The sequence below is a fragment of the Pararge aegeria genome, chromosome 18 (genome assembly GCF_905163445.1).
Source record: "Pararge aegeria chromosome 18, ilParAegt1.1, whole genome shotgun sequence".
Taxonomy (NCBI): Eukaryota; Metazoa; Arthropoda; class Insecta; order Lepidoptera; family Nymphalidae; genus Pararge; species Pararge aegeria.
In genome coordinates this window covers 10,539,139-10,560,294 of record NC_053197.1, presented here as the reverse complement: position 1 = coordinate 10,560,294, position 21,156 = coordinate 10,539,139, and the positions used below count along the sequence as shown (strand labels likewise).

The window sequence follows — 21,156 nt, the reverse complement described above, 5'->3', positions numbered from 1 at the left end:
TTTTACATTGTTTATTGAAGTTTGGAATTTATGTCCAAAGCCCCTCTAAGAATACAATTTTATTGGAATTCTTCCTTCTTTTGGTGCATTAGCGTGCTTTTGGTGCGGCATTTAAATCGATTTTGGGTTCGATTCCCGGCTAAGTTCTATTCGCTCAGGCTCAGTTCTGGATCGGTGTGAGGCTTCCTTTGCGGCTATATTACTGATCTCAACAAAGCCTATTTAATGTGGCGATGCGAAAGTGACATAAGGTTTTGTTAACTGAAACACCCGTTCAATGTTAATTGTATTAACGAGATTCACTGCCTCATTAGTTTATTTAGTGATTAATAAAATCGAGTACTGATCACCAGAGCCTTGCATTGACTTTTGATTCCTGGATTGGTCTAAAACAGTGATTTTGAGTGTCAGCTCTGAAGTTGGAATTAATATTAACTAATCAATAAAATAAAAAAATTGGACCTAATATTTTGTCCAGCCTCGGGCCTCGGGCAGCATTGTGTAGGCGTTGAGCTTGCATTGTATAATCATAAAGCCCATCAAACCATTGAGCAGTTCAAAATATTTATTTTCTAGGAGCGCTGTAGTGGTAAAATATTAAAATAAAAAAATTAAATAATTCACGATACGTAAAAAGTATGCTGATGGAAGACAAAGACAGTTAACAATTTATTCATTCTTTTATTTGTTTTGCTATAAAATAAAAAAACTTGGTATCAAATATCAATATATCAGACCGTTCCATTGTTACGGCCCAGTTTTGGAAAGGTATAACAAAAACTCCTTTCTCGGAGTCCCAGGAGTAATAGGATCTTATTAAATCTACATAAAGGGTGAAACCTCTGCTCAGGCTCGCTGAGAGGACTTACCGCACTAGGTTTATACCTCATTTCACAAAAGCACTTAAGTAGTATATAATACCATTTTTTTTGTTTGAATAGCCAATCAAGACACACAATAGTGTGTCAGCCAAGGTCCGTTGTTACAATGTCGTGGTTCAATGTTTTATTTTGAGGCCTGCGCTTAGCAGTGGAATAAATAATAATGAAGGCTGAGTGCCTAGCATGGACTGCTTTCCTTACTACGGTTGAATGCTAGAAATAGACTTGATAATTTACTATACTCTTCATTAGTATATTATAAGAAGTCTTGAATATTCATTAGATTCAAAAAAATGTGTTTCCGTCACGGCACGCCTGACAGATGCGAAACATCGGAATTGTTTTTTTTATAAGTTTTATGAACCGAATACGATAAGAATCGGATATTGCATTATGAAAAGATAAGGCATTATAAATTTGGTCCGAAAATAAAAAAGAAATACAACCGAATTCATAACTGAATCATTGAACGGCCGATTGTCGCAGTTTCCAGCGACCCTGCTGAGTCCAAGGCCGTGGGTTCGATTCTCACAACTGAAAAATGTTTTCAGTGTCTGGGTGTTTATATGTATATTATAAGTATTTATGTATATTGTTCATAAAAATATTCATCATCATCTCAGTACCCATAACACAAGCTATACACACATAATCAGCTTTATTTCACTATAGAAACCGACTTAATATTATGTATAAATATGTGCTTAAGTGTTTATATTAATATATAAGTCATCATTCACAAAGCCAAATACCTAATTCACTTACTAGATTCACATAAAATTGGATATCCTTTCTTACGAAACAGTAAGTTTTTATGCGAGGCAAGGCTTTTGTTGAGCAACTTATCGTAAACATTTTGTTTCCTTCATCTAACTTTCTTAGCTTTATTAAATGTTGTTGTTTCTTATATAATATAATAGATGCCTTCACTCGCGTGTATCGTAAAATGTAACCCTAACGTCAATGAAGGAAAATCTAAGATATAACATATGTATATGTATGATATAACGTACATGAACAATACTAATTATTTTTTTAAATCCGGTACTTACTAGTACCAACTACTAGGAATATTAACGTTTTCTTGAGGCAACAATAAACCATGACACCTTTTCGTCAAGCAAGCTGTGCGTATCACAAGTGCCCTCTTTGGTCCTATTTGTATATACATATACAAAAGTATGTGTGCATACATAAATATTTGACTTGGATTTGACGCACCCATCTCAATTCCAATTACTAACCTAATCGTGTACAGTGGTTGAGTATGAAAACTTTTGCATTCGTATAGATACTCATATATTAAGCTATCTTCATGCTAAATGTTATAAAAATCGGTTCAACGGTTGAGCCATGCATTGCACAAAAATCAGCAAAACCACAGACATTTACATTTAGGGATTACAGTTATCGATGTATTCAGTATACATTATCCATTACACACTATACCAAGATATTCGTTAACGTAACTAACGATACCTAAATGAGCTATGGAAACGAGATTACCGATTACCTCTTAATATGAAAATGAAACCTTGATATTGCTTCAAAATTTTGCCGATTCAAATTCTCTTCAAATTCATTTAAAATCACCAGTCAACGGAAATACGTAGCGGTAGCACCTGTAGGTATAACCGCAAACTTAGTTAAATTTTAATTGCTCCCAATTTGTATTGTGGAGTTTCACGTTTGTTTTTTTAACTTAGTATGGAAGAATGAAGGTCGAGGTGCAAATTATTAATTAAATAGAGGCCAGGAATTTAATAGCGTCCGAGTGTTTTACTATAACGAACTCTTGTTTGTGCGATGTGTGGTAAAAACACGCACAACATTACGCAAACTAAAGATCCGAATATAATATGACAGTAGTAACTTGACTCGTTTTTATACGTACTTATTCGAAAAGATATTAGAGAAAAAGATGATCATCGGAAGATAGACAAATCATTCATAGATAGTCAATTAATGCTGCTCTATTTTTTTATTTTTTCGTTCTCAGTGCCAAATTTCCAAGCAAATTTGCCGAAGAGATAACAGGTATCGCTAGGGACGTTCAATATAATAGCTGGAATAGGATAACCCCAATAATGGAAGGGCAGAGTTTTAAAGTGCGGTAAATCACTTTCGACAGACCTAATCCAGTTTGTGAAGCACTCGAGAATGAAATATAATAGATACTTAGTTTAGTACAATTGAAATTGACTTTCCTAACATTACGAGACATGAATTGACGGACCATAAACTTCGCTTTTACATAATTGTTATCAATATAGCAAATATTGAAATTCGGGATGCTTTGTTTTGTTAATGAGTCTTTTAAACTTGTTATCGCTTGTTAATTGGACAAATTTGTTACTTGTCAGGGGGAAAATTTAATAGCACATAGGGGGGGGGGGGGGGGGGATATTCTGATTCCTGTTATGAATAATCGAAACGTGAAAAAACGGAATCTAGGGAATCATTTGTTGAAAATAAGAGGAGAAAGCCTAGTTAGTGGTAGTCACTTCAGCCTCGCTAGCGGTGAGGCAGAGTTCGATAATTTTTTTTTTAAATATTAATAGCGGGCAAACGAGCAAGTGGGTCACCTGATGTTAAGTGATCACCGCCGCCCATAAACATCTGCAGCACCAGAGGAGTCACCGATGCGTTGCCGGCTTTTAAGGAATTTGTTTATCCGCCCCTTGAATAACCCTAGATTCGGCACGCACCTCTAACTTTTCGAAGTTACTTGCGTTAAAAGCAATTAAATATCACTTACTTTATCGGCCAAGCAAAGCATCGTGGGGAAATCTGCATGCCTAAGGGTTCTCTATAACGTTCTGTAAAGCGTGTAATATCCACCAATCCGCACTTGGCCAGCGAGGTGGACTACGGGCTTAACCTTTCTCATTTTGACAGAAGGCCCGTCCGCAGTCGAGGTCCTAGCCACTGGGCTATCACCGCTTCGAGATTCATTACTGTAGGTAGTAATAAAATGTATTTTGTTCCAGATATTGTCTGAACTTAGTCGTAGTTCTAAGCGATTCCGATTTTGAACCTATATCTCAAACCGAAGTATCCTTGAAACAATTAAAACTATCTAAGTTGCAACAAAATTGCTTATACTAAAGTTTATTAACGCCATCTTCACAGAATTAATTTAGCCCAAGTTGGCGAGATCTGCTTGATTATATTGTTATGAAGATTTAGGGCAGTCCAAGTAAATAAATTCTCTGTCCACGAACATTAACTTGATTTATATTTATATATTACTTCATTAACTTTCACTTTATTGTGAAAGATCCTTGAAATAGATTCTGCAATCGACGACCCTACAAGAGGGGATTTTAGTATAATATATTCAAATTCAAAATTCATTTATTTCAAGTAGGCCTAATATAAGCACTTTTGAAACGTCAAGTCTGTCTGTTTGTAGTGATTCTACCACCTATATATCCTTTACAAACATAGTTTGTAATACAGTGGATTTCTTACATTTGTAATCACAAACTATTTTGTCTCAAACTTATATATTCTATTACTCTGGCCTATACTTTACTAAACATTTAAATCGCATTTACAGTCGAATTAAAATTACGAAAGAGAATAAAACCTCCTAAATATAGATTTAGAAAGACAAACAATAATTATATGAACGGTACAAATACAGTACAGTAAGCAGAAACCATAGAAAGAAAAAACTTTGTAATGCTGGCGTCCATGACCTAAAATAACGAGTTATATACCATATCTTTTTTTTTACATGGTGGTAAGTGATGATGCAGTCTAAGATGGTAGCGGGCTAACCTGTTAGGGAGTATGGTAGTCTAACCCTTAGCGGTTTCCACGCGACATCGCACCGGAACACTAAATCGCTTAGCGGCACGTCTTTGTCGGTAGGGTGGTAACTAGCCACGGCCAAAGCCTCCTATCAAACAGAAAAGTATTCCATATTTACGTGGTTAAAAATCTAAACCATTTATTTAACTTTGCCCGACAGTAACTCTTGCGGAATTACTTTAAAGTGAAATGTCTTTGTACATATATTATGTTTTTATATTTCAACGCAGGTAACCTAGGCGATTGCTCTCGGAAAAAAATGACGGTTATTAAATGCGTCGGTTGTTTTTCGCTTTTTACTCAATCCGACTTATTTATTCATTTTTAAATTAAATTGCTACTAAGTCAAAGTACTTAACGCTAACGTTGTTTTGCGGATCGTGAATCATTATGAATGGCAATAACGTTATATTGGGTATGTAGTTTGCTTAGTGCTTGATGACATAGGCACATCGACTCTCAGATGAAGGTTAGACAATCAGCCATACATAAAGAACATCAAATTTATAACGCCTCTGGTGATTTAAAGGAAAAAAACATTGGAACTTATCAACAATTTAACACAAAGGAAAGTTTTCAAGAGTACTTTCAAGAAAGGAACATTTGTGTGTTTTGTCTTGCTTGATTTTATCGTACAGATATTATTATATTTCTGATAAATATGTTATTCAAAATTGCCTATGGCAGTTTTGTTTTGCTTTCGTTTATTGGCAAATTGATCCTCAATTTACTTTACTTGTTCGATACTAATAAATAATTGATAGAATCCGTTTGCATGTTGGACCGTGTACTACAATACTCAAACAAACCGGTGTATATTTTTTTTTGGTTTTGGCGAGCCCAGTGACATTCTTTGAAATTGTCATATCTCAAAAAATTCAAACATAAAAACCGTAATCATCTTAAAGCAGTAGCATTACGTAGTTAGTATTTGTAAGTATGAAGATTTCAGTGACGCACTCTTAAGTATGCTCTATTTTTGCCCTCCTTTCTTTCTTCTCTTTGCTTCTCAACATATTTTGTTCATATGTTTGCTACTTATACTTCGCTGTACAGCATGCACGCTATGAGTGTTCATCCACATTGCTGTTCGCGGTGATATCCTAGTGGCTAGTATGCTTCTTTGAAATAACTGTCTGCATCTTCGATATGGAAATATTGACACATTTGTATACATAGGTTCCTACTTAAGCAATATCTCTACGGCTACATAGTAATATTCAATCATAATAATATTCAAATTGTAACACGGAATATAAACCTATATGAAGCCCTTTTTATATCAATAAATTATACCCACACGAGTAACTTTGAAAACTGGAAGCCTTTTATGTTAATTTATAATGCACACCTAATAATACCTGAGTTCCGCTCTCGGAATACTACCTTTACAAACTTAAGTACAAGTCTATTCATAAAACTACCACTTAAGTATGCGAAGGCCTTAATTGAAACCTTTAGCAGCGGTTATGAAAAGGTAACTGGAATATTAAGCAAATTTAGGAACGTGTGCCCCAAAACGGAACAAGTTTTAGTTAGATTTAATAATGTAAATACTTTTGTAACTAACATCCAAAAAAAAAGGACGTTCTCATTTCGCACACTGATTTTTTTACAGATTCTTCGATGGTTGGTGATTTTCTATGGTGGGGAATACTGTTTTACATCATGTCCTACTCACTGCAGCAGGGTTAGCACAGCACACTTTTTTCATTTCCCGGGGAGATAATTCTCTCCTGCCTATGCTAGGCGTGCTGGCAACAGGACCCATTAAGTCACTCGAACGTGGGTTTGCTGGCTTTAACGATATTATCACGAACATGTGTCATATTTAAACTCTCCAATGCCTAAAGTCTATGATACCAGCTCTAAATATTGGATAGAAGCAGGCGTTACTTTGCGGAAATCCATAATATATTATGAAAATTAAGCTTAACTTGCTATACAATGTACCCTCTGCACATGAAACCGGAGCATCCTCAGGAGATGTTGACGTTTAACAATTATTCATTGTTGAGGATGCTCCGGTTTCGGAAAGAAACGTGCGTAAAGGATACATTGCCGAGGATCTGTTTGGTGTGGAGTATACGGATTGAAGTAATTATAAATTACACCATACAGATTCTCCTGCTGTTCGCGGAGTATAGCAAGTTAAGCTTAATTTTCATAATATATCAGCTCTAAATCATTATGTGCCCATTAGTGAGACATGACAAGACAGAAAAAAAATACTAGTGAAATATTTGATATTATTATTTCGTTTACACGAGAACTGTAATTTTAAAACGTTCATTGTTATAAAGATTACCTTCACCTACGAATAAAATAAATTATATTTAGTTCGTTAGAATGAACTCGTTTTATACCTATGTGTACTTTAGAGTTTTCTGGCGTCTACCCAGCGAAATTAATACGCTGTGTTTACTTTAATGAGTGAAAATAATTAAAATATGGAGAATGGAGTTATCACAAGTTATACTTGACGAATTATATAAGAACAGTTACAGAAGCTATCCGCAAAAATGTCATTTATTCACATTACTATAGATTCTTGATGTTTTCCGGGTTATGGTTGTATATGACAGGTTGTTTATGACAGGTGATGCCAGTGGATATAATTGGAGATATAAGTTTGTCCCTCGACTATGATGCTTTGAGGGACTTCGATTATTTTCGATCTGTCTTATGTAAGAATATTGCGAAATAGCTTTATTTTTTTCTCCTCCGAAACTTAAGATCATTTCTCATGTGGGTATGATTTTCGAATTCAGCGGCGAAACACAAAACGCTCTCGCCGTCACTTACAGGCAATTAGAGCCTTTAACCGAACCTACCTAATCCGATTCCATGACAAGTACTGCGATCCGATTTAGGCGATAAATTTAAGGCTTTGAAAATGAAATTCCGTTCTAATTGGGCTTAGATCATATTTTGACTGGTGCGTTTTAATTTAATTTTTAAAAGGTTTTATGATTTATAGCGATTGAATCATCTGAAAGTTAAATAGATAAATTCTTAATACTAATTAAGAATTCGGTAATAAAATAATAAGTATTAAGCATTGATACAAAATACAATATTCGGCGAGCACTTTTTAAAGTTATGTAGGTACATTTTGATCATATAATAACTTACTTTAACGGTTAACGAAAACATCGTGACAAGACCCGCATACCTAAGAGTTCTCCATAATGTTCGCAAAGCATAATGACGGCCGATTGGAGCAGTGGCCAGCGACCCTGCTTTCTGAGTCCAAGGCCGTGGGTTCGATTCCCACAACTGGAAAATGTTTGTGTGAAGAACATGAATGTTGTCAGAACAGTGTCTGGGTGTATATATGTATATTATAAATATTTATGTATATTATTCATAAAAATATTCATCAGTTATCTTAGTACCCATAACACAAGCTACGCTTACTTTGGGACTAGGTGGCGGTGTGTGTAATGTAAAAAAAAAAAAAAGGTTTTCAAAGTCTACATATCCGCACTTGGTCAGCGTGTTGGACTACGAACTATAATTCTTATTCTGAGAAGACCCGTGCCTTTAAGTGGGTCGGCAATGTGTTAATAATGATGTAGTATGTTGATATTATAGCAACAATATCGCAACTAAAGTAACGCCACGTTATGGTGTCCGAAATGAAGTTAAGCTTTTATAATAATAATAATAATAACAAATTCTTGATTGCACACACAAAAACAAAATACAAAAAAACACATTTACAAAAATAATAATAAAAAAAAAACTAGTTTAGGTGTGCAAAGGCTAATCGCTTATCGGCTTATCGCTAAAGCGATCTCTCCCAGACAACCTTTAGCGATAGTAGTTTTTGTAAGGAACGGGTTGGTGCGGCAATAAAAATTTCTACCTACATAAAAATATTGCAAACATATAATTATTATATATAATATATATTGTTCATACATATAATTATAATAAACTACATACTATAACGCTACATACATAAAAAATAGTTTTATCTATTGGTTCCTTCTAGGTTAATTACTATATCGTAGCGTGCTGCTCTAATCTTGAAAATATAAGCATAGAGATATGTAAGGAGCATTTCAGCTAGTAGTATAATCTTTGGACATTATTACAGATTACACTTTAGGCTTAAATGCTCGTTCGAAATGTCAACAGTTTATTTAGTTTATATGTTGTAGTTTATTTTACTTTATTAAAACGTGACAGTCGAAGATTCCATGTTTAAAAACCAGCTGCCGAACTTTTTCTAGGTTACCCTGGCTTACTAATACAAGCATTATGTGCTAAAATTAATGTTCCTTGGTTTAACTACATCTTGATAAACAACCACAAAAGTAAATAACGCGTAAGAAATGGCAAAAATTACTTGCACCGGTATTGTTAGTAAGAGTTTTTTCCCCACCTTTCTAAAAGTGGATGAGATGTTGTAGTTTCAGATGTCATAGACATTAATAATAACAGAAGAGCACGTTGTCAGAATTCATTGACCTATATTCGTTGCAGACAGACTCAGATGTTGCCTTCTATTTTACCGTCATGTTGTTTATTTTTACACACTGACTGACATATTTAACAGTGGACTTCAACTCTGTGTAACTAAACATATTTACTGGTGAACCCAAGTACTAAATTTAAAGAGTGACCCAGAAATATTACTTCAAGGACGTCCTTCTACGAAATCAGGGATCAGGTTTACTACTTACTTCCTTTACAAGCTGATATATAATTCACCTAACTTTCTTCAACCATTTAAACAGCCATGCCGATGAAGTTACATCATTTATATTGGCATTGTTATTCATAGTGACCAGCCTCATATTACGTGGTTGGTCTAAGTAACTAACGGAATATATTTCTTTTGCTACTATGATTAAGAGCTTTTTCTATGTTATAGAGCTGCTCTATAGATATAGAGCTAAAACTTTGGTTTAGTTTTGAAGTTACAAATAAACAATAATTTATCTGAGCAAATTTCATTAGTAATGATAGGTGCGATATTATTTCAGCCAATCTGAATGAAGCACATACTCGAAACAACGTCGAAAAAAAGCAACTTAGCTTAGTAATTGTAGCTTTGACTAAAAACTGAAATTGAACATTAAGCTGTATTGCATAAATCTAATATTAATTTATATTTCTACTAGCAGACCCCGGCCACGCGTTGCTGTGGTTTTGCTAGGTATTAAACAAATAATAATGCGATTGTAAATTAATATATAAACTATCCTATCTCTTAAGTGGGAGCAAAATACACAAATATTAAATCAAAAGAAGCATATTATTTTTCTTTACAAATCAATTCTAAACATTTCAAATGTTTACTTATAGCTACTTTATTGAAGATAAAAGACGCGACACGCGCGCAGTACCTACGCCACACGTATCTAATAAAGTGACAGGAGTTACTTGATTATAATTTTGATATTATGTTAGGGATGTATCTGATTTCTTCCAGTGAAAACTACGGTTTACTCATAAACTATTAGCGACAGTAAATAATGTACCTCTAAAGCCTGTGAAGTATTATTTTGGTTTTCATTTCCACGTTGTTTATAATAGATGTAACATTTGGTTGCGAACACGGTTCTTTTATTAAATGTGTAACTATTTTCAACATCACATATCAATTAGTCTTCAGCCAGATATTATCACTATTTTCATCGATAACTGCTATTGGAAAATGTTGACGGCAATTAGCAAATATTGATCGCTTTGATTTCAAAAAGCTAATGAATAGGTAATTAATGTGTGATAAAAAAAGGTGTTATTGATGTTGTGTTTTATATTGTGTTCTTCATCGTTGTTTTTTTTTGGTTTTCATTTGTATGCATAAAATACAAGAAATACCAAACAAGTCTGAATTCAAGGTTGAAGATGACGAGTTGTGCTTCTCAGATAGTGCGGGACGACAAGAAAAAAAGGGAGAAAATTTTGATTCTGAGTAGACACATTTTTCCAGTGATCTTTATTTCTGTATTAAAAGCCAGCGATGTTCGCAATCGTTGTTTAAATAAGTGGTTTACCTCATATTGTATGTTATGACTTTGTTATAAAGGCGTACATACTTTTACTCACTCCTCTGTTAATATCAAACAGCTTACGTAAACAGACCGAAATATCCATTCATAAAATATACCGGCAGGATAGATAAATACCTGAGATTAAATTCTGTGTCGTTTCGATGGCAGCTCACGTCTGCCTCCATTATGAAATGCGTTATGCGCAGTGGTTCTGTTCGGCTAAAAAATGAAATTCTTTTTATTTGCTCGCTTTCTTGTATTTTAGGCTTTCTTTGATGATGTTACGTATATTTTGGTAGTAGTCGTAGATGTTTAACCTATCACGTAAATGTTCCACTGGAAAAACTATTAGAACTAATAATATCTTTAGTTCTTATAAAAAAAAATAGTTTTTATCAATATACTGTCTGGCTTCAAAAAAGCAAATCTTATTGCACGCCTCATAAGCGAAGCGTTGAGGTGGGTGTTACTGTACTCGGCATGCTAGTTTACGCACACCGAGTGAGTCTCCAACTTAAAATGACACTTTTTTATTCTTTGTTGCTTTATAAGTGAATATAAATAGACAAATGTAGAGAAAAACACTATTTTTAACAATCATGATATTTTTAAATCTCTTTTATTATTTTAACTAATTAAAAAATTGTTTATAAAAGCTCTGTCTTAGACATCCGTGTGTCTGTATGTGCGGATTCCAACAAATATGTCACGATAACGAGCGAAATACTTCACTTATCGAGTTGTTTTTTTTATAGGCTTTAGTATTTTGGGGAATATAAGCCTATCACTTTTCACGGTATAATTAGATGTAGTGTAATTATTATTTACAAATAATCTCAATTTTATTGTAATGAATGAGATTATGAGGCGTGCACTTTTGGATTTTCCAACTATTTTCACAATATTTGCATTGTACGTGGTTAATTAAACTCATAAATTTGATCGAGATAAATCTAGATAATAATGCTTACTTACATAAAAAAGGGCATGCAGTTTAATTAATCTTCAGCTCAGATTGCTTGCAAAATTCATCTATATTTTCCGCTAGAGAATACTCGGTTGAATGGCCTTCCGTGAAAATTATAATTGAATACATTGCCTCCAAACGACATAATTATATCACGTCATGACTAGTTTAATTAGGGTGGTTAAGATAACTTCCAGCACCTTCTAGAAGAATTTCTCGGCATGCTATCAGAGGTTTGAGGACAGTTAGGTTTTTAAAACTTGAAAATTTGAGGTACCAGCTCTTCTTAAACTATGTCCCTAATTGCCGATTTTATATTTACCTTTAACTACAAAAAACATTGCACTTCGATCTACCAACCCCCAATTCCCCGTTCAAGGGTTGGATTTCTGTAATTAAATGTACCTTGTCTATGATACGCCCTGCAGTAAATTTTACCTACATGTAGTATTATGAAAGTTTAATAAAAAGCCCAAATAGCAATTAAAGTTAATAGAACGGCAAAAATTATAAGTGGTGTGTTTAGGTAATGCTTCGTTTAAATAAACTTAATGACTATCTGCGGTTTTTAAATCACAGATAAACATTTCGATTTTATTTATTTGGATTGGAGAGAGATTGTAGCATCTAAAGCCTTCTTTCTCGCATTTTATGAAGGATACGAATGTATGGCCATAACAATGAAATCCCGCACGAGATTATTATTTTACTACGTGAGCTCCTTAAGCGCGCCCTTTGTTGCTCTTTTTGGGGTTTTATCGGCAGATAAATAGGAAAATGGTGTGCATCTATTATATTGCTTTTAGGAGTATAATATATGCGTTATTTTCGACTTTCTATATAATAATAACTATTATTTCATATAGTCAATTTAATGACATTTTGATTGATATTCATTCGACATTTGATGACTTGATTTTTTTTTCTTATTATGTAATTAAATATCTTATATATTTAAACGAGCAAATCTTGTATATCTTGTAGATTTTCATGAAATTTAGTATACAGGGGGTTTCGGGGGCTATAAATAGATCTAGCTAGGATTCATTTTTAGAAAATGTTATTTTATTTTTGTTTTCCGGTAAAAACCGATTTGGTGGAAACGACGTTGCACGGGTCAGCTAGTGTAATATTTAAACCTACTCATACCTATATATATCTATTTTAATTAATGTTTTAAGAGAATCTACGATTTGATTTGATTTGAATTGAAATTTACATTGTTATTTATATCTAATTACTATGCTTTTATGAATAAGAAAGTTATTCTTTTTCTTTTTTCGTTTTACGTTACGTTACGTGGGCTACACTTCGGGGTAGCAGAGCATAGACCGAATTCGAATCTTCAATGTAATCGCACATTTCGACTTGGATCAACTTTAAATTGTCTGTTCTTAAAAGTATTGATACTATCCTCTGCGACTTTACCTACTTCGTTCATTCAGACGTTATTCATTCGGAATCACGAAAGAGTTATAAAGTAAAGGGGGGCTTTTCTTTGCGGTTGGCAGCGAACGCTGCTATCTCGCTGGTAATCCTGATTTGCAGAAATGCAAAATTTCACTCATATTTTCCTTTGTTGTGGTGAAATTTGAGATTCTATTCCACCTGTTCGCAATGAAGCCTTTATTATGCGTGAATAAGCTTAAAGATACGTAACATGAGACATAAGTTACTATGAGTATTGAGTGTACAAAGTGAGGTCTTTTTTCGTTTGTTTGATAAATTTAAAATTTCCGACTTTACTAGAGTGAAGGTACATTATTGTACTAATTAAGCCGTTTTATAGTTTAGGTTTTAAGAATAGTGCTCTCGAACGTTATGGGGGAGTACGTAAAAACAACTTTTAGTAGTTTCTAAATTTCATCTTGAAACCACGGTATCACAGATTTAAGTGTAATCAATAGTTTTTCCGCACAAAATTTTGCTACTTTGGGTTATACTTAAGATATGAATTTTTCTTGAAAATATATGTTACTTCGTGATAGTTTATCTTTTTTTTAGAGATGAATCGGTAATCCAGTGCTTTCGGAGCCTATTGGGTACATATAAAAAATCTTCTTTCCTCTTTATAATATTAGTATAGAATTGCACTGAAAGTCATTATACTCTTGAGCTCTACTGCATTTTGTTCAGTCACTATTAGCTGTGCCAAAGTTTATTGCGCAATTAAGCAAACTCGATGAAATAAAAATTGTTCTTTAGTTGAATAATTCACGACTTGTTCCTCACTAGAATTGTCTTGCGGAGTTAACTGGATGTAATGAAATTTTAAATTTTATTGAAATACATTAATAAAATACATTTAGGAATTCATTTTTTGATCATGTAAATAATGGTATTAATTAAATGTGTGTAATACCTAGCAAAAAAATTTTCAGTTCTTCTTCTTCTTCTTCTAAAATTTCAGTTAAATTTTCAGTTTTTAATACGATAAATTTTATTAAAGTGAGAACTTTTGGAATAAGGTATTCATAGATTTCTGCATTTATTTCATCGGAAATACGAAAACCAGTGGTACCTACTTAGTATTGGTTTTCGTATATCAGATTAAACAATCTTTGACTTATTATTTTATATTCAGCAGGTATCGATTTATTTTCAAAACCAATAGTACTGTTTTAATTTTTCTTCTCTGTCCATAAAGTGGAGTCTCAGGAAAAATCCAGCAATCTAACTTGCGGTTTGCAATTGGAACAATGCTTTTAATGCTTTTAGTAGTTGGACTTTACTTTTACTACCCTTGTTTTACTGGCAGTTTAATGAAAATAAATAAACTAAGTATATGTTTTATTTTTCGAGCTTATATCTGGTTCCTTTCATAGAAACGCAGTCAGTTTTATAGTCTAATAAAATAAGTAATTAATTAAAATACAAATTTATTTACAACAACCATTTTGCAACAGCCTAAAGTGTTTAACTTTAGCATTGTTTAAAGTTTTAACTTGTTACTTAGACGTAATTTTACCAGCTAAAACAACGCCACAACGATAAATAAACCAGGGTATTAAAGATATTAAGGAGAAGCTTGCATCCGTTGAACTAGAAACAATGCGCCGTAAGTCCTCGTAACAGAAGGGAACTTTAATATCTTTGTTAGAACGACGAGAAGCAATGTTAAAGCATCATATAACATACCTACTTTATACTTATTCTATTACTTAAACCTGCAAAAGGATGTACAAAACAAAGCTAGAGAGATTAAAAAACGCTTTATTTTTGAAGGTTTCCAGACATATTAAAACCTAACAGTGATTCGTGAAGTTTTTTATGTAACAACACCAAAACATGTGTGTGATAGTAGTAATAAGGAATCTATGATTGATTAAAAATGCTAGCTTGTGTGTGTCAACCAACGGAGACAGCGTTATTGTTTAAAGGAGGACCACCGGTTACTATGGGGCCACTCGGGTCTAGCGGTAAAATGCGTCAAAACGCAAATGATGTTATAAACACAATGAGTCTATTTCCTAATTCTGAGCACAAAAAAATAAATGAAGAAATAAAAGACAACTCACCATCAATAACCCCTCTGCCTATTTATGTGGATTCATCAGGAAATTTCTTAAATTTAAGGAAGATAGAACGAAAAGCCAAATCAACGAAAATTCTTGTGAACCCTGTCTGTACGGACAGTGTCAGCGATGATAGCAATGCATCAAAGCCAGCTAGTACTAAATGGAACGGGAAGAAAAAAAGACTCAAGATAGCGTTTGTCAAAACTGAAAACAAAGGTGATCTTAATTCTGAGCAAAGAGCAATTAGCCGTGACGAGGCTAAACAGGATAAAAAACCAATATCGTGTTTTAAAATCAAAAGCTGGGAAGATAAATCACGTACTAACGAAGACAGAAACTCAGGCTGGGAGAACTGTAAGAATGAAAATGCGAGTAATTCAATGAGCGCAGAAAAACCCGATCTCATTAGACATTCTAGAAAAAATAGTAAAGACAATTTAATAGACGAAGGCACAATGACGGATGCATCTCTGGAGGCTGGCCAGTTTCCCAGGAAGATCGACACTGCTGCCATCGTTAATGAGGTAAGTTATATAGTTTTATTACAGACCTACATTTCTTGATGCATAAAACTAAGACGATACGTTTGATTCCTTAATTTTTTATCACCTTTTTAAATAATTTTAACGAAGTTTTTATAAATAAAATAAAAAACTAGGGACTGAAAATTATACTGCTTAATTACCTAAAACTTTGAATTGATTGCGAATAATGTTTGCTATGATATAATAATATGCTTTATTCTGTTGATTAGTTCTATTCCCGAGAGATTTTTATCACTTTTCCGCCATTTTATAAATTCAAATAGTTAAAATCAACGTTACATACAAAATAATAATTAAAAAAACAGGTTCCCTGACCGATTTTCTGCTCTCCGAGGTGCGGGTGTGAATCACCGCGAAATTCCAAATTCCAGGCTAGAACTAAGAATTTCTTAAAAGAAAAACCCAATACTATTCATTGACCTGACCCGGGTATCAAGCCCCAAACCTCGTGATTTGCAGTTAAACTTGGTAAACACTAGACCAACGAGGCAGTTACAACTGGTTTACTGGATTTCATAATTGTTTAATTATTTTTATACCTTATTTGAATAAATAATATGTGAAATATACCTACAAAAAAAATACTATATATATCTTAATGGTTAGTATAAAAGCAAAGAAAAATCGCAGAGGTTTGTCCTCGGTGCCTATCTGCAACGATTACTTTAGGTGTTAGGTTAGAAAAAATACAAAACCAGCTGTGGGAAAAAGATACTGCTACATTGTAGAACGTAATAGTGGTTTGTATATTATATACAAATCATGAACACAAAAATAACAAGAGTTTAAAAGCGTAACGAGAAAAAATAACTGAAAATTAAAACGTTAATTTGCCAATACCCAGTCATCTGGCTAAAATAACAATACAAGTATTTCTTTCTTAGGTAAATATCGGTAAATTAAAATGAAGGTCCGATTGGATTTCGATATAAAGCAGTCATTAAACGTCTAATTTTACTTAAAATTCAGTTCATTGTTAGTAATATATTTCAGTCGCCTCCGCTGTGCGGGTCAATCTGTATGCTAATGAACCTTCGAAACATCCTGGAATTGTATTCGTCTTTGTCTTCCATTTTCTTCTTATTACATTCGTCTGGACAATGACAGCCCATTTCATGGGGACAAAGCGATATAAATGCTTTGTTAATTTGCCACCAAAATTATAAGACGACTGTAAATTTATTGTAGCTTCGGAACCAGTGTCTCGCAATTAATTAAAGTTTCCTCTTACACTCAATAATTATTTTGAAGAATCATTAAAGTGGGTTTTATTAGTCAAATTTGAAATTAAAACCGCAAGGGGTTCTTACCTTTCCCCGGCTAACACATAACACATTGAAAGGATGCGAGGCGTTAAAGAAAGCAGGCAACGAACAAAATCGAGAGTGAATGGTTTATACTCTTGCAGCCTTCTCTTGATAGTTTATAGGCTTAATAAAAAAACCTACAAGCTTAACTGGGTGCTCATATTTCCATTTAGTGTCAAACCAAGTAGGCAGTGTCAAAACACTTCAATTTCTATCCAGTTGTCGCCTGGTTTTTACAAATTGTTCGTTTTCTAATATAAATGCATTTTATATTTATCAATATGAGTCTTACTCCGGGATTAGTGGCGTGCACCGGGTTCCATACCAGGGTATGCATTCAGCAGGTCAATTGCGTAAAAATGGCAAAAATTCTCCTTCTGTACGAGTTATATACCAATTTTAAGGTAGGCAGTGCTTTTTTGCATGTATGCAGTGCACGCCACTGTCTGGAATAGTAGATTTTTCTTACTATAGAAAAAATACCTAAACTATCTTAACATGTGGGTAAGTATTAAACGTCTACATAAATATTTCGAAGTATTCAATAGAAGCTGCTCACTAGACAATTTTATCCATAAAAACCGCTTCATAAGAATTTATCTATTCAAATATATTTTACTATAAAATAAAAGGTTTGAAAGGGCAAGCTTTTAGTAGATAAAAAATATACTGAACATGAAAAACCGAAGCGTATAGGTACTGGAGTACACATTAAGGCATACGACCCCGGCCCACTTATGAGTAAGCGGTGTTTCAAAGGAAGTGCAATGTCACCTCTCTTAAAAATCCCCATGAAAAGAACGGGTAGTTTACTATCGACCAGCCTTTATCCAATAGAATGGCTCTTTCAAATAAAAAGCATATAATTCTGAAGAGTAACTGCTGTATATAAGGACAATTTTTTGAAGACGAGTTCTTTAATTCCTCTATTTCATCATGCCAAGTTTGCCCCTGTTGGTTATACCTACATCGTTGGTCTAGTCCTTAGTAGGCTTGTTTAAGGGTTCGTTTCCTGGTTCGGGCCAAAAAGGTAAAGGTTTTTCTTAAAAATTCTCAGCATAATAAGAGTTAATAATAATAATAAATTATTTGTATAAGTTGTTTTACAATAATTAAAATACACAGCTACACAATTTACTGTCAACGACAGTGTGCAAATTTTTTCTGATTCTACTGAAAAATATTTAAACTAAAACGGAAAAAAAAATTAAATATAATATAATAGTTAAAAATTGTTTAGTTTTATCGCTAAGTATGTTAAAAATAACTCTCCTAAAAGTCGTGAGCGGCGATTTTTATGGCAGTCTGGCTGGTTATTATATAAAGTTATAGATATACAAAAATATTTTTTAGAAAAAAGTCCCTGCCTCCTCCTTTTTCCTATTTGGGTACATTTCACATACGGTGGGGAATAAATTGGAATTTTTTTTTTTCGTATATCATATTTAATAGTATGATATATTGCATAAATATAAAGACTTGGCAATGATAATACATGGTTTTCCCGGCATAGTGAGTTGCTGTCTAAAGCTTCAGCTCGGCATATTGGCCGTACTTCTGCTTAAAAAAAGCTTTGTTGGCATCTGTTGTGTTTCCCCACAAAACCAAGCCATATCGTAATATCGAGGAAACGTATCCTTGATAAGCCAGTAGCGCTATTTTAGTCGTTTTAAGACACACAAATTTATCGATCTTCTTACTGAGCAACTCAACACCACTCACTTCGCTTCACTTGATATATTTAATAAAGCTGTCAAAAATCACTTCAGTTTATATTAATGGACGACTTGTAATAATAGTATTTACTGTTATGAATGTTGTTATGATATGTTAACGTATATTCGTTTATTATTAGTTTTTAATATTTATTATGTACTTATTAGTATACATTTTTTTTTATATAAGCACATCCTGCAGTCTGCTATTCTTTTGTTTTCTTTATCTTAAGGTTGCCTGGCAGAGATCGCTACTAAGTCTGTGTTTTTTTTATTCTTTTTCTGTATTTTTTGTGTGCAAATAAAGAATCGGCACTCCATCCATCGTAAAAGTATTTGTTAAAAATGTTTTTCAGATTTATTTTAGTAAATCAATTTTATCTCAAACAAAAAATACTACAGCCATAACTAACTTACTTTATTCATGGATCCGAATTATATTCATGAAAATATTTTGACGAGTGTGTGTTTTTTTTAAAGCAAACTAACCTTTTGAAAGAGCTCTATTACCATTCAATGTTATTTATTGATTGAAAAACATTGAATATATTCCCGATTGCAACAGTATGAATAAATTAAAAAAAAAGATATCTACGTTGCGTCGCGATGAATATATCCATAATTGAAGTAGGTTGAAACCTCAGAGAGAGGAAAATACAGAGAGCCTCGAACTATGGTTTGTATAGGGAATCTTATATGGAGGAGAAAGAGTTTGTATCCATTGATACGAAGACAAGTTGGGTGAAGAGAAGACATGAATCTTTGTATCAATCACTATAGTAACTATTGACGTAAATATGTCAAACCGTCTCGGTGGTTATGGAGGATATTTGACTACATTGTTCATGAGGTAGATTCGATTCCCAGGTCGAGTCAAACATTTTTAGCACGCCCATGACTTATAGTATAAATGTTAAAGCTATGAAAAGTTTTTAACTATGAACGAGAATGAATGAGATAGCGCTGGTACATTACTTTTTTAACATGTAACATTCAAAGTATCTTCTCAAATATAATTATAAATGAAGATTAGTTTTTGTATTTATTTGTAACTTAAACCAACAGTATGGGTATGCGCTGCCTGTCATTGGCTTGTGACTGACTATTATTTCATTTCGAAGTTTTACGCTTGTTTGGAAATACTCTTCACGTGGCCTTTACCACCTCTGTCACTATTCCTTACTCTGAGGTTGAAATACGAACACTGAAATCTTACATATTTTATTACATCAACTTTGTGAAAACTAGTTGTTCTATTGCAGCATGACTTTGTACTCTCAGTTTTAGTGAACAAAAATTTCTATTTAATTATTAATTTGTTAAAAAGAAAGCTATCTATACTAATAGGTAATATAAATGCGAAAATGTGTTTGTTTGTTTGTTATCTATATTCACCTTAACCATTGACAGATCTTGATGGAATTGGCACACATGCGACTTGCATCCGTAATACGGATATAGGATAATAATTATCCCAGAAAAGCTGCTGGTAAAAGTTGCCGCGGGATTTAAAAAAATAACATTTGTTACCTATGCACGGCTTGACCGCTTAACTTATCTTCGTGAAAATTTGCGTAGAAATAGTTAGAATCCTAGGACATCGGAAAAATAAGGGATTCCTACGGGATTTTTGAAATCCAATATAAACGCGGACGCAGTTGCTGGTAACAACTATTTTAGTACCATTTGAACATAGCTTTACCTACAATAGTAATAATATCATAATATACTACGACAATACTCTACTAGTAGGTACTAAGATGAGTGATGAATATTTTTATGAATAATAAACATAAATACTCATAATATACAGATAAACATCCAGACACTGAAAAACATTCATCTTCATCACACAAATATTTTCCAGTTGTGGGAATCGAGCCCAAAGCTTTGGACTCAGAAAGCAAGGTCGCTGCCCACTGCGCCAATCGGCTTTTAACAACAATGGTTGTCTCTACTTTACTTACTCAGAGGTTGGAACACACACACTGAACTCAACCGCAACACCACACAACAAAGCTTTAATAATGACTCAGTGCTAAACACGGCATTAGCAACCCAGCGCAAACTTTGTCGAGCTAAGCCGTATTTTCACAGCCATCCAAATCAAGTAAAAGCAACTACTTCGCTCGCAAAGCTTTGTGATTACCCGGACTACTGTAGCTTTGCAAAAAGCCTAACATATTATGCTTGGTTTATGATGAACCTAGGGTGAAATGGATTTTCTCGTGTTGTAGTAAAATATAAAGGGTATCAGATAATAATAATAAATAATATGTTGAGTCCAAGGCCGTGGGTTCGAGCCCACAACTGGAAAATATTTGTGTGATGAACATAAGTGTTTTTCAGTGTAAGTGTATTATAAGTATTTATGTATAATGTATATTATTTAT

The 21,156-nt window shown here is 33.5% G+C and overlaps 1 protein-coding gene across 5 annotated transcripts in view; it reads left to right on the top strand.

Moving 5' to 3' along the window:
* The window catches only part of LOC120631423 (apoptosis-stimulating of p53 protein 1), a 395,044-nt gene that overhangs the window by 291,033 nt on the left and 82,855 nt on the right, over positions 1-21,156 (top strand). Inside the window, exon 1 of one of the 5 annotated variants that reach the window (XM_039900998.1) lies at positions 14,874-15,720. The exons of the other annotated variants lie outside the window; for them this stretch is intronic. Within the exon in view, the coding sequence (XP_039756932.1) occupies positions 15,010-15,720 (711 nt within the window). The 5' untranslated portion in view covers positions 14,874-15,009. Of the gene's footprint in view, positions 1-14,873; positions 15,721-21,156 lie in introns of those variants that run through there. 5 annotated transcript variants of the gene reach the window in all.